This window comes from Stegodyphus dumicola, chromosome 1 (genome assembly GCF_044657685.1).
Source record: "Stegodyphus dumicola isolate Sdum_Otavi_A_Nest chromosome 1, ASM4465768v1".
NCBI lineage: Eukaryota > Metazoa > Arthropoda > Arachnida > Araneae > Eresidae > Stegodyphus > Stegodyphus dumicola.
In genome coordinates, this window is record NC_140768.1 from 140,115,383 (window position 1) to 140,131,485 (window position 16,103).

At 28.9% G+C, this 16,103-nt stretch overlaps 1 protein-coding gene across 2 annotated transcripts in view; it reads right to left on the reverse strand.

Moving 5' to 3' along the window:
- Window positions 1-786: 786 nt before the first annotated feature.
- The window catches only part of Ufd1 (ubiquitin fusion-degradation 1-like), a 78,886-nt gene continuing 63,569 nt past the window's right edge, over window positions 787-16,103 (reverse strand). For both annotated transcript variants that reach the window (XM_085821415.1, XM_085821417.1), the window contains exons 11-12: window positions 10,790-10,865; window positions 787-984 (exon numbers count right to left, since the gene is read on the reverse strand). In XM_085821415.1, the coding sequence (XP_085677541.1) occupies window positions 910-984; window positions 10,790-10,865 (151 nt within the window). In that variant the 3' untranslated portion in view covers window positions 787-909. The remainder of the gene's footprint in view (window positions 985-10,789; window positions 10,866-16,103) is intronic.

The window sequence follows — 16,103 nt, forward strand, 5'->3', positions numbered from 1 at the left end:
TTTAAAATGCCAGATGCTATTATGTCACTTCATCAGTGGAAGCTTATTCCTTTATGACATCAGGGATCAGTTTTTGAGGATGATTTAGAGATGAATCTCTAACTTCACTGCAAGTCCTAAGAATAAGACTAATTTGATCAAAAATCATACATTTCTTCTAAAACACTGCAAGTTCTTCCATCTTTATATCAAAGAGATTTTTCATTTTTTTTTGGGGGGGGAGGGACAGGATCTTATCAAAGCTATCTCACTTTATTTTTTATGGCAGTAAAAAATAAAGTGAGATCCTTTACATTTATTTAAAACAAAGCACTTTTATTCTAAAAATCTCCTTTACAGAAAGACTTCACTTCTAAGAACAGAACATAATCTGTAAGTGTAAACAGAAGCTTTTATCTGAGATAAATTGCTTGCAACAGTTTCATTATGTAAAATTTTTTTGCTGCACTTCTGTTCAGCAGTTAAATTCCCAATGGCAGATATCAGTTGCACACAGTCAAACACATAATTAAATTCAGATTTCTTTCAGCAATTAAGTAATATTTAAAACATGAGTGGAATGTAATCAAACTAAGAAGTATAATACTTATTGCTGCAAACTATCCTTTTGCAGCTTTATTGGGACTGGTTAAAAAAATGCAGTTCTAAAATTTCAAAAGCACATTGTGTATATTTTTATGACTCACAGTGCACAGCATTACATTTTATAGGTGTAAAGTATAAATTATGAAATATAAAAGATTTTCAAAAATTTAATGTTGTTTTATCTCAAGGAAATAATTCACCTACAGCTGTGAGAATTTTTAATGTAAAAAATGTATTTTTATGCACATTAGTAAATTATATTCACATATAATACATAGTCTTGAAATTTAAATTATAGGACATATCTTAATCATGTAGAAAATATCAACGTCCAACTTTCTGACGTAAAGTCCAACCTTTTCCTGAAAAAGCTTCAAAAGAATCTTCTTCAGATTTACCCTACAAAAAGAAATTCTTGAGTTAGTTATTCACATATAAATGATCAATAAGTTCGTTTCTTAATTCCAAACCTGATACAAAATTTGAGCTTTTTGAATCCAATTTATTATTTTGCTTTTCCTGTTACTCTTTTTTTGTTTGTTAACTTTTATTTAATTGTTTATGACATATTTTACTGAGTATCTAATTTATACAAATTTATATGTAAAAAGAATGTTACCTCTTTATATGTAAAAACTATATTTATCTGAATATTGGATGGACTCCTATTTTTTTCAACAATTTGTGGAGGATTTAATTTTGAAGATACTTTTTTTCATGAGTTCAAATGAACAAATATTGTTTTATTATCTATGGCAATTTCGAAAACCAGCATCCTCTTTAAATGAAAGCTGTAAACTATAGACTTTCTGGTATATATATTCTAACAATGATATTTATATTCACATTCACTTTGTTGAACTTGGACATTGGACCTGATATCCATTTTCACTTTCACTTGCTACTAAGAATAGACTATTCTAGAAAGAAGGTGCCTTTGCATTTTAAATGAAGGAACTTGTAGGGATATCATGAGAAATTATTCCATGTACTATACAATTGAAAAGATTGATAATTTTACAACATTTTGTTAATATGTGAATTTAAATTTTTAGATTTAAAATTTTGGGAAAAAATCTCATCTTATCTTCAGATAAATACAGTACTTATATATGATGATTTAGAGAAACACACAATTTATTTACATAAAATCAATTTTAATGATAACTTAAAAAAATATTATAGTAAGTTATTTCCGAAATTTATACTATATTCAGGGTTCGTACACATTTCTGCACACGGAAATTAAGTACTTTTAAGGACCATTAATGAAAAAATTAAGGGCCTATGAGCAAATAGAAACTGAATAAATTTAATTAAAAATATTATCTATGCCTGAACTTCACTTTTATAATACCATTCTAAAAATAAAATAGATCCGTAAGTAGGATGAGTTATTATTAAACATGAATTAATTAACAAAATTATTAATAAGTTTAAGAATAAAATCAACTTTATAAAATGTATCAAGTAGCATTAAATATTTTAAACTTATAATAGTTGGACATATACGAAAGACGATAAGTGACATTTTATTTGTTTTACTAACAGTTAGCTTTATACTGATTTTTTTTTTTTTTTTTTAAATGTTTCATTTAGTCACATACTTGCTCAGTCTATAGATTTAGTAAATAGTAGGTAAATTTTATGTCAAGTGGCATACATTAAAATGAGAAGTAAGATCATAATCAGCATTATTCATAACAAAAGACTGGAAGCTGTCACCTCTACTGCTTGCCTAGAGAGAGACCTGCTGATTATAACAAATCTGAAAGGCTTGATGCAGGTACGGTTGGCAAGTTTTGAAAGTTAGTCGGGCTCTGTCTGATGCAGTTAGTGTCTCAATTTCATGTAGATTTCCAGGGATTGTAACCCAGTTAATATACTTTAAGGTTCCAATAAGCCACTAAAGCACCACAAGTGATAAGTTGTTTTGTATTATTTTAAGTCTCACTTGATGCAAAGAATAAGTTTTACATGAATTTTTACATTTTTGTGTTTTATCGTGTGACCATGGTAAGGATTAATGAAAGGCAATAACTCGCTTTAATATGCAGAGATAATTTTAAGGGTTAAGCAATTAATTATAAATAATTAAATTAGGTAGTTAGATAATCTCAGTCATTATGGATTTACATGGCCACTATTAAATTTATTTATCTTTTAAAAATATTTGTTAAAAAAGCCCTATTAAAATCATAAAATTTCACAGTTTAAAATATATGTAATTTATGACATTGATTCTTAAATGATATTACGATAATTACGCATTAAAAGCTAACAACCACACACAACAAAATATTTATGCATCTTTTTAATTTTAAGTCTTTTCAGACATTTTGGCTAATTTATATAGATTTCCTTCTCTTTAAGCATCTTTTCTAACAATCAGAAATTTGTCTCAATTATGCAAACCGATGTTATCACTAGTTTCTATGTGCTTTGACGTGCTACGTCCTAACTTGTCAAAAGAACTTAGAACATAAATGCATGTTCTGATGCTAACAAAATCAATTACAGCTTGCGGTGATGTAATTAAACAAGAACAGTCACATTCAAACTAAAAATGTGGACTGGTGGTCAAAGACTATACAATTTAATTTTAACTTAAGCTGGCTCAGTAACTCTAACATATGAGGAAATAGAAATGTGAAATTATAGTAAAGGCTGAAATCACAAACAACTGGGTAATTTACATAATAATAAGTGTACATATCTTTGAAGAACAATTTTCTTTATGCATCCTGTTTCCTTCTTCAACACATTTCCTTTTAATTAAAAATATTTTTGGATTTAATTAAGGATTTCTCTTATTCTAAAAAAAAAAAACTAAATGCTTTTTTAATGTATATATACAGCTGCTAATTTTATTTCTTTAGCAATATTAAAATTCAGAAGAAATATGAAATATATATGTTAAAGGCTGGTTATAGAGCTGGTGTGGCAGAATTTTTAGAATTTAGTGACACACCGAGCAACAAAATCTAGAAATGTCATAACTTTTAGAATTTAGAGCAGGCATTGGAAGCAGAATTTAGAAAGGCACTAGGCAGCAGAATTTAGGATCCAGAGAGATTGCATCAAGTGGAAAAATGCCTAGCTCTAGCACTGTGTATGATACATTAAGGTATATTACATGAATTTTTTAAACTGCCAGTTTCAATTTCTTTATTATTAAAAAAAAATTCATTTCTATAATGCCTGTCCATGTGATAAGATTAGAAGCATTTTTGATATTTCCCATGCTTGTGTCTAGCGAAAAGTAGAGAAAATAAAGGGAAGATAAACTTGTTAAGAAAAAGGTTCTAGTATCAGAAGTAAAACATTCAAATATTATGTTTTCACTGTGTTTCCAGACATTCTTCCAAAAAGTAAGAAATTCATCACAAACTTTCTGTCAAATAAATCCATTACATGTTAATACCATGGAGACATTTTTCATTTTGTCACATGTTTCTGGAATCTTCTTGAATTGTGTGTCTATAAATCTTGCCTTCAAATCCTTCTAAACTTTAAAAGCTGCAGGGTCTAAAATCCTAAAGAAAAATTATCCCTACCAATTCTGCAATAGCAAAAAGCCAGAAATATTTTTTTGGGGAAAAAAAAAGAGTAAAATGATTTTTTTTAGAAAACACTGAGAATTCTGAATATTCTGAGACAATTACATTGAAAAAACCCTTACTATGAAAAAATTCATTTTTAACTAATTACGTAGCTAATTTTACTTTTGCTAAGAACTGTTTCATAAATTGTGTTTTACAGCATTATACCTTCCTTTATTTTTCAGATTCAAAATATTGTATAATAAGTTGCCAAAATGGAACTTTAAAATATGACAGCGAAAAATAAAAATGTTTTATTTTAATGTTATTTTTTAAATATAATTTCGATATATTGCCATTATTTTAATAAACTTTATCAATGTTATAATGTTTTAAAAAAATCGTCAAAAAATTCTCAGATCTCGAAATTAAACTTTCTATAAAAATTTATCTAAAAATTGCCAAAAAGGCAATAAGTCATCAAATTTAGAACTGTTAAATAAAAGAATTTACATCACCAAAAGTGAAAATTTGTTTACGAGCTTTTAATTAGAAAAAATGAATTTCAAAATGTTTATGCTTCAAAATGTTCTTGCTTAGAAACTGGAGTATCCCACCATTTATATTAGAAATAGGAACAAATTATAACCCATTCAAAAGATAACCATATATGTCAGTGAATTGCCAAAAATATTCCTCCAAAATGATAATTCACACTCAAAATGGCTACTGTACAAACAGACAGAAATTCCAGATGATTGAAATTAAGGACCTTCTGACGATTTGGTCGAAATTAAGGACTTTTAAGAACTGTACGAACCCTGTATATCTGGATATTTATTAATACTTTTCATTGAAACATTTAAATAGAGTAACCCCTCCCCCCTTAAGAAACTACTTGTATTTCATACAATTTTGGAATTCTTTGAAGGTAGTCTCTTACAGAATATTCAGTATATTGGAAAGTGTAGATATTTTAGGAGCATTTTCTTATTGTGAAGGTGAATGCAATGAGGTTCACTGTAATTTCACTGTAAATACATGCCATTATTACAATACCAAAATGGTGAAAAATAGATTATGACAAATAGAAGTTCAGAATTTAAAAGTATAGGTATATAAAAAAGATTTTTCCTGCTATTAATCATTTTTTTGGGGGAGGGGGAATGCAAAGTTGTCTGGCTTTGTCTTTGCTCTCCTTCTGCCCAAGAGAAACAACCGAACATACCTTGATACTCTGCAGATAATTTATGTTATAAATTTTGCATTAGATCTTAACAATGCACTTCAGTTAAAGTATAATATCATAATTTACATAAAATTAAATCATAACCAAAAAATTTATTAATTTCTAACTGTTGGAAGTATTTTAATAGACTGGTTGTTTGGTTAGATTGCTACTGACTTAAAAAGGAAAATAAAATTTGTTACACTTAAAAACAAAAAATAACTCTTAAAAGACGCAATACAAGAGACATAGTAGTGAACCTCCAGCATGGATATAATTCTAAAATTTTACCCTAACTTAAAATTTTGTAACACCGAAAACGTGAGAAAAGACCTTTGTATCCATGAAAAGCTGAACTGTTATTTTACTGAGTAAGTCTCTAATACTGCTACACAACTGTTTCTTTAAAATTGCCAAAAAAACAATCTTATGTTTGGAGTAGATTTAATTGAAACTCTATTGATTTTAAGGGCAAACAGGTACATAATTTAAGTTTTACTTTGCGGTGTTTCTCTTTTCTCCTCATGTTTTTCCATCAGCTGGCAGTTTCGAGAAAGTTCTTTCAGTTTTATAATTTTAAGTTTCATTTTGGCACTTTTCCCCCCCTCTCTTAAATTGTTTCTTTCTTTGATGGGGCTTGTATTTGCATAAAAGATATTTTAAAAAGATTACTCAACTAAATATCTCTTAAGCAATTGGATACAGAATACGAAAGGTAATACAAACTCATCATTTTAATTTAAAAGTGAATCACATGAGATGGAATACTATATACACTTGGGATACAGAGGCCATGGAGAAAACACACACCAAAAAAAAAAAAAAAAAAAAAAAAAAAAAAAAAAAAAAGAGAGAGAGAGAGAGAGAGATTTAATTAAAATTTTTTAAGACTGCATACAAATTTTATGAAACACGCAACAATGTGATTAATTTTTATAAATGCATTATTACATTTTATATTAGAGAAATATCAATACAGAAGCATGGGTATCAAATTCCAATTTGCTGAAATGTTAAAATTTTCCCTATAAAATCCTTGTTTTGCCATTCTTTTCCTTTGTGTGTAATTTAAATAGTTTAATACAATAGTTCATTTTTTATTAATTAATTTAGTGAATTAATTAGCAATAACATTTAAATTCCCAGTTTTTTAAAATTTTCCTGTCCAAAAATTGAGTTAAGAATTTTTACTTTAAAAATTCACTGTACTGTAGGATAATGGCTCGTATCAATCACATAAATTTCCATAAATGTCATTCTAGCAAATGACTTACTTGTAAAGTTAACAATATGCCTTTTAATATCACAGCCACTAAACAACTATCCTTTTGAAAAACTTATAATTGCATTTATCTAATCACTTGTAACACATGAAATCTTAAATATGTTGGACAAACCAAAAATAGTCTTAATATTAGAATTAACAACTACAGAGCACACATTACAAAATTTGCAACTACTAATTTTAACACACTTAATACAGCTGAATTAGAACATTCTCAAATACACGATTTCAAAAAAATTAATATTCAAATTTTGGACATTGTGCCTGAATACAAAGTTAGATTATTTCAAGAGTCACTCTACATGCTTAAATTTAAAACACTTTACCCTTATGGACTCAATACATTCAACCAACACATTAAATTAAATTCTGAAATTCCAACTTACAGCCATTTTAAATTATTCAGTAAAAAAAAACATTACGAGGAACCAGAGCAGGTAATAAACATAAAAATAAACTTTTTTCAACAACAGATACAAAAAAGTTAAACGATAATATTAATAATTACTTTCTTACTGAAAATTTCACTAAAAATATAATTACTTGGTTGCATACTTGTAAGCACAATTTCTTAAAATTATAAAATTTGTAAAACAGCATTTTACAGGGCACAATATTATCAAAGACCTTATTATTGACTTTTGCAATTATAAGTTCTCTACAAATAACAAATACAATAAATATTACTGTAAAATCAATTTCCTTCATCCTAACTATGATCATATTCAGTTTAGCAAAATTTTCAGAAAAAGTCAACAACTTTTTCCATCTACTAAAGTACTGATCTCACCAGCTTTCAAGTATCAAATACCTCTTAGTAAACTGCTAATTAACCACCATGAATTAGCTTCTGCAGCCCAGTGATACTGCAAAGAGCTTCAATACAAAGATTTCATAGATAAATTTCATCAACATATTATTACAGGCAATTTAGCGATAGTTCAAAACCAACATTTAAGAATTTTAATGGAAAAAGGTACCGAATTTAGACCAGTACTAAAAATTAACAAACCTCACAGTTTTAAAAGTTTCGTAAAAAATATAGACGAATTTATAGTTAAAACTAGTTTCAAATTAAACATTCCAAATTCTACCTTTATGGCTTGGAAACATGCAGTATTAGAAAAATTCAAGCAAAGAATTCGAAAAATTGAATTTAATAGCAATTTACAGTGGAATATTCTCATTCCTCTTTTACAGGATTTAAAACAAAAGTTCATAATCACCAAAATTGACAAAGCCAATAATAATTTTAGCATAATATGAACATTTTTTTATGTCTCATTAATTAATACTGAACTAAATAATGCCATTACTTACAAACTCACCAATATACAAGAAAATGTTATTGCAAAAAAACTAAAAGCATTTCATAAGAAACTGCAAATTTCACAACCATCTAGCTACAATAGATTAGCAAATCTATATGCTCTCCCAAAATTTCATAAATCACCACTCAAATTTAGATTTATTGCTAATGGTACAAATAATTATAAAAAGAATATAGATTACATATTTGCAATTATACTTAAAAAAATCTGTAATTTAATCCAACAACTCGTTAACAAACAACACAATTATAGTTGGATTATTTATAATAATGCTCCAGTTCTCAGCAGTTTTAAAAGTTTAACATCAAGAACATTAACTGCTATTACTTTGAAAACCTTTATACTTCTCTACCATTTGAAGAAATTTTTACTAGTTTAATGCAACTCCCACAACTTTTTCCTGACATACTTGACATCCTTAGTATTGAAAGATGGAATAATTATCTGAAATGTGCATTATTTAATAACTACATTAAATTCAATAAAAAGATCTTTCAGCAAGTTAGAGGAATTCCTATGGGAGCAAACAGTTTTACACAAATTTGTAACCTATTTCTTTTTACTTTTGAATATAAATTCCAACTAAGTTTAAATAAAAATGAATTAAAGCTATTTGCTCATACTTTTAGATACGTAGATGATATTATAACTTTTAATAATAATTCTTCTTTTGAGCAATTCAAAATTTACCCAAATAGTTTAACACTTAATAAAACGAATACGAATCAAGATACTATTGAATTCCTAGACCTGCAAATTATTAAACACAGCAAAATTAAATTATATGATAAAAGAAGGAATTTCCATTTTCATACTATTAAACTAATTAATTGGAACTCTAATATCTCTAGAAAAGTAATAGAAAACACGTTTCATAGCCAAATAATCAGAATAAAAAATATATGTACTGAAATAGACGATTTAAAGGAAGAAATAATAAAGCTAATTAATGTTCAAGTTGATAACCAAGTACCACCAAAATTTATTAATTTATATATTAAAAAGGCAGACATTAACTTTATAATTTTCTGGCTCTTTTTGATATGATAACATTACCTTAAACCTTAGCTGGAGGGTAATGAAGGATAAAAAAAGAGTAGAGAAATTATTTGTAAATTTTTATTGTAAATAAATTTGTAAATCTGTATATTTAATCAATTCTGGATTCTTTCCTTTTACTAAAAAGGGCCAACTCTTTTCAAAAGTCTCAATTATAGTCCGAATTGAGTGAAGATTTTAATCTTCTAATTTTCCATACTTTAGCCAGTATTTAGTTAAGTTTTGATATACCAGTTAAAATCAAGTTCATTAAACTTTCAATTTTTCTTTCTTTAAATTTAACTTCTTTAAGGAATTTTTGGGAAATTACTAGGAATTTTTTAGATGTTTTTTAAGGACTTCGTTTCACAAAATTTTGGGTTTGACATTTTAAATGTTGCTTTAAAATTTAAATTTTAAAACATTTCATTTTTACTTAATTACTTTAATTATTTGCTTTACACAATTTTTCAACAGAACACACATTTCACATTACAAACAGTTTACATTTATTAATTCACAATACCACTTAACTCTATTTTACTTCAAGCAAACTTACCTCTCTTGATTGGCTTTACTCCCTAAATAATTTATTGTTAAAATTAAAACTTGAATTATATACTTTTAGGATTTTTAATTTTATTTTTTTCTAGATTTATTTTTATATATTTTAATATTAATGTTTGCAAAACATGTTTTAATATAACAAGATAGCAGCTTGGCACTCAACTTTACCTACATAAGCGCCATCTATATAATTAATTTGAAGAACACACTTACTTCTCTTTAAAAACACTTTTGCAGACCCCAATGCTCATTTAGTAGGTAGGTTAGAATTAAAACTTACTATTTACTTGCTTTAAGTATTTTTTAAAATTTTTTATGTAGTATTTAAGTATTTTCTAGATATGAAATTATATTTTTAAGTATATATTTGTTTTTAAAAAAAATTGTGAATTAGTTCTTTATGTTTCTTATTGGTTTATATGGATTATGTCTAGTTCTTTTTTAGTTTCCTTTCATTGATATGCATATTCATGTCGGGGAGGTTTCTGTAGACAAGGTTTTCTAAAATACATTAGTTTCTAGATTTTTTTTTATAAAAAATTAATTCTTTTTAAAATTTAATTTCTTTAAAAAAAGTTTAATTTAATACTTGACTTTACTTGCTTGTTTCTCAAAAGACTTCATTAGTATTTTCCTTTTAATTCTTAAATGCTAATTTCTAAGGGTACCACTTTATTGGTATTTCTTTTTGGACTTTCTTCACTTTTTACTTTTGGTTTTGACTTTTACCCTTGCCTGCATGAATGACGAAACATGATTTGAATGATTGGAGAGTTAGGTTTGGAGGCAACTTCCTCTTGATAAGTCTGTCTCCTACCTGCTCAACAGTCATTCACTTATGCAGTTTTAAAAAATTGATTGGATTAATTTTAATTTGCTAAATTAGTGAATTTATTTTCATGGTTTAGTTTTGCACTTGATTTGCTTATGCTTCTGAATTTAAATGATATTGTAGATTAGTTCGAGAACTAAATCTTTTATATGTTTACACATTTTTTTTTTTTAATATATATTTTTTTGGCTTTAAATTTGCTTTTTTTTTTCTTTTAATTTTGCCTTTAAATTTGCTTTTTTACTTTTATACGTGTTTGCTAAAATTTAAATTTAATTTGTTTAAATTTATATATATGTACAATATATATATATATGTACAAATATAAAATGAAGTTCTATTTATAACATGCTAACATAGATTTTATACTTTTATACTTACATTATTAATATCACCAGTTTTAGTTGTTCGTATAAACCTCAGAGTTCCGATTTCATAATCATAATCAGGAATGCCTCTGTTAAAAAAAGTATTAATTTGAGAAGCCTATATTAAATAAATAAGCCATAGACAATAACTGATGGAAAAATTTAAAAATAAAATTAATTTAATATAATGTCACATATTAATACTATATACTGTAATTATAATTTATTATTAAAGAAAAATTTAATGCAGGGGGAAAAAGGGCTATTCATGGAACAATCACAAGTACAGAAACTTTTTAAGACAAGGATTTTTGTTAATTTTGCTCCCTCCCAAAGAAAGGTAATGAGATATGAGGCAGTTATACAAATAATCATTAAATAATGACTTAAAAGAGCTGTAGAGCTGTAGAGACATTAGGTATTTTTGTTGGAGGCTGGAGAGATGAAAAATGAGCAAGCACCTTCGCTGGGAATCGAACCACAGACCTCTGGAATACCAGCCTAGCGTGCAGAACCACTACACGACGAAGCCACGCAAGAATGTGGGAGAAATACCTTATATACTCCCCCTTTTAAAGAACAACTGAGGTTTTTAGGGGCCCCAATTGCCAAATCCTGGGTGTGGAGAGCCATCATCCATCACCCTTTTACTTCGGGCACCACTGTAGAGACATTAGGTATTTTTGTTGGAGGACGGAGAGATGAAAAATGAGCAAGTGCCTTCGCCGGGAATCATACCACGGACCTCTGGAATACCAGCCCAGTGTGCAGAACCATTACACCACGAAGGCACGCCAAGAAGGTGGGAGAAATACCTTATAAAGCATGACTCAATAATATTCTAACAATGTACGCAATCCAGTTAGGCAAGGTTAAGATTTTCATTTTAGTAGATGGCACTTTGAACAGTTAATTAATATTCTTCAGCAAGTAGCATATTTTTCAATTTAGAAAGTATTCAGCATGAAACTATTTGTTGACGTTAACACAGTATGACTTCATGCAACTTTAAAATTAGTTTTTCTAGTATTCCAGAAATCTAGCAAAGAAGTAATCTAGTATAACCAAGGTTCAAAATTCAAGTTTGGATTTTAAAAGAAAATTAGTTTTGTGTGTGTGTGTGTGTGTGTGTGAGAGAGTGTGTCAATTCTTAGCAGTATTGAAGTCAGGTATGACAGGGATGATCTGAAATTTACAGATTTAGTCAGTATTTAGAATAAAATGCCATACTGGCAAAATATCATTTCCCTAAAGTTCATCAAACTAATCACAGAACTTGGCACAGCAAAGAACATAATGTTGTAATCATTACCTCTGCAAAATAATCAAGGTTAAAATGTAGTCTCAAATTTTTGATTTCAGTTTAAAGCTAATACAAACTGATTAAAAACTATCATCAAAATGCTTCCCCATTACTGTATATTTAATGAAAGATTAACTATAATTCAGAAGCAAAACAATAAAGCCTTTATTAAAAAATGTCTACCAAAGAGGTTACATAACCTTAGGTTCTAACCAATGATCAGAAAACTGACTATACTGCGAATTGAACTGCGAAACTGACTATATGAAGAGTTAAAATTACTTTGGATTAAGCATGTTGCCACATTAAATGTCTACTAAGGAGGTTACACAGTGTTTTGGCCTCCCCGGTGATTGCGGTGATTTGCATCCAGAGGGCACACCGCACAAAGAGTTAGTTGTGTTATAGAACGCAAAGGCAGAAGACACGCCAAAAATGTTGGGTGTATTACCACTAATTCATGTAATTGCATCGTATCTGTCAGGTGGCAGAAAACTAGTATGATGTATCAATTTACATACCAGGTGGCAGAATATGTGCACCATGTACATGCCGGGAGGCATGAAGCTTGTAAACATGCCAGGTGGCATATGGCTTGTAAATAATTGTAAATAAATGTACAGTAAAATATCTTGGTGTAATAGATCAAAGAACATGCAACAACAACCTTCTGATCATTTGGAAAAGTATATTTTTTTTTGTGACAGCGGACCTGATTTGTGGAGATGAAGAAAATTAGTGAGTTCATGACTGGAAAGCTGGGATTTAATGCAAAGGAATTCGAGGTAGGCCCTTTTTCATTTTTCCAGAGTCTGAATAGAATGTTGAATAAAAAAAAATATTAATTATTATAGTTGGTAGAATTTAATGGTAAAATAGATGCTATGAATAAGGCAAAGAAGTTGCGTATGGTAATGCATAGCTTAACTACTAAGTTGGTGAGTAAAATAGAATCTTCATTGGTAGAAGAGGATGAATTCTCGGATGAAAAATTAAAAGAATTACTCGAAAATGTTACTTGAAAAATCGCAGTTGTTAAAACAATATGATTCTGAGATTGAAAAACTTATAGTTACAGAACAGGAGTTAGAAACAGAAGTAATTTCCACGCAAGAATATCAGGAAAGAATTATAAGTTTTAAATGTAAAATTCAAGAAAAATTAAGAAAAAATGTGTGTTAAGTTGAATCTAGAAATTCTAGTGAGGAAACTGTATCTCTGAAGTTGAAAACCTGTGAAGTTAATACTTTAAAATTGCCAAAATTAACGATTACAAAATATTATGGTGATCCTTGTTCTTGGCTTGAATTCTGGAATCAGTTTTGTAATTCCATTTACCAAAACGAAAGTCTCAGTTCGGTTGATAAGTTTTGTTATTTAAAATCGCTTCTGGGAGGTTTAGCTTTAAATGCTATTAGTGGATTATCATTTACTAGTGAAAACTATATGGTGGCTGTTGATATACTAAAAAAGCGTTTGGGCGGAGATGACCTGCTAATTAATGCACATATGAATAAATTGTTGAGTTTAGAACCTGTAAAATAATCCGGAAGTACGACTGCTTTGAGGAAGCTTTATGACGATTTAGAGGAAGCTTTATGACGATATATAGAAACAGAAATAAGAAATTTAAATTCTTTAAATGTTACTAGTGGTTCTTATGGACATTTATTATCCCCTATTTTGTTAAAGTTTATACCCGAGAATTCAACTCTAGAATTCACTAGGAAAAGAAGTGATAAACAAGATTTCGATGTTAATGAACTACTAACGTTCTTGAAAACGAAAGTGGAATATAGGGAAACATCAATGATGTTATCGAGTTCTAAGAATTTTGATGTAAATGAACTATCAGTACGAAACAAATGTTCCCATCGAGGTTATCAAAATAAATCTTATATGCATTTTAAAAGAAACAATTATGGTACGAATAAGCAAGGTGCTTCAATATTAACTAGTCAAAGAGAAACTCCCTCTAAATACTTTTAAAAATCACATTTTAATCAAAACCAAAAGTTCTCGAGGCTGCCTAAGAATGTGAATCAAAATGTCTGCATTTTTTGTTTATCTGCTAGTCACATGAATCACGATTGCCCACTTGATTTAATGGCTCACCAAAAGGCATTAATGGATCAAGGTTTATGTTTTATTTGCTTTTTGAAAAGGTATACAAGGTGTTCCTGTGCTCATAAAGATGAAAAGTGCAGATGGTACAATGTCCAGGGTATACATAATTCATTAATATGTGACGCTGCATCGAAAGATTTAGAGACGGATGCCTCCAAGCAGACAAAACAAACGCCAATCTCTGAAGCTTCTTTTTTGCTCTTATGTAATGAAAATAACAACAAAATTAAACCTCCAACTTCCGTTCTTTTACAGACATTTGTAGTGACAATGAGGTATAAAGGGGGGAGAGAAAAGATTCAGGGTCAACAAAGTCATTCATCTTACGAGAAGTGGTTGATTCACTGGGGTTGAAAAATATTAATAAAGAAGCGCTTATTATTTTCACATTTAGATGCAAAAGAGTGCTTGTATGATATTGTAGAAATAGTATTGCAGAATGTAAACAGTCCCAATAAGAGGATAAAAATTAACGCAATAGTCATTGATTCTATAACATGAAGGCATGTAAAAGTTCCTTCTTGGTGGATATGTAAGATGGCATTTGAGAAGGAAATAGAATTAGCAGATACTGGTATGAGTAATGAAATTCAAGTATTAATAGGTTCAGATTATATTTGGGAAATTTTAGGGGAACGAAACATGAAGATTTGTAAAAAATTAGTCGCAACAGAAAGCACTTTCGGTTTCGTAATTCAAGGCAAGGGCAAAGGATCAAATTGTAAGGAGGCAACAGTTAATCATATAACCGTTGTAAATGAGGACTTATATTACAAAAGAGTTAAAAAATTATTGGAATTAGAAACAATTGGGATTAGTTCGGATAAAAAAATATCTCGATCAGAAAAAGAAATTTTAGAGTCATTAGAACGAAATACAACCTATGAGAATAAAAGGTATGAGACTCGATTATTGTGGAAAGAGGGTGTTGAAGGCTTAAATAATAAATTATGAAATTGCGAAACAACATTTGCTATTTTTAAATAATAAGTTTCAGAAAAACAGACAGCTATATTTAAAATAAAATGAGATAATTAATGAACACTTGAGAGATGGTACAGTGGAACAGGCAAATACGTAATTAAATGGTAATTTGAAAACAGGGTATTACATGCCTCATCATGTGGTAGTGCGCGAGCAGAAGGATTCTACAAAGGTTCGAATAGTTTTTGACGCTTCTTCTAAAAGTAAGGACAATTTATCACTTAATGATTGTTTGGAAAGCAAACCTAATTTAAATCCCAACTTGCTAAGGATTATCATTAAATTCAGGGTACATTAAATCGTGTTTTGTGCCGAAATTCAGCATGCACTTTTAGAGGTAGGCTTAGCTAAAGAAGATAGAGATTTTTTAAAGTTTTTGTGGATAAATGAAGTAGGGTTAAATCTCGATCACAGTAATCCCAACTTACAGGTTCTCCAACACAATAGAGTCCCTTTCGAGGTGAAGTGCTCGCCTTATATATTATATAACAGCTGTAATAAGACTGCAATTAAAAAAGTATGAAAATGAATACGAAGAGGCATGCAGTATGTTAAAAGAGCTTTAGCTATATGATTTAATTTTTGGGACAGTTAATGTAGCAAGGGCCTTACATTTAAGCAAGAACATGATTTTCATTCTTAGCGAAGTCAGTATGAATTTACGTAGACGGGTTTCAAACTCACCTCAGCTAAATGAACTATGGAAACTTAATTGAACTGACTGTCGTGAGACATCTGAAGACTCTTTGATACCATTGAAAGTTTTAGGTCTTATCTGGGACAATGTCAATGATAATTTGAAAATAGATGTATCTCAGTTTGAGAAGTTACAAAATCTTAAAGTAACTAAACGCATCATTTTAGCAGCATGTGGTATGCTGTTTGATCCCTTAGGAATTAGCCCACCAGCGGC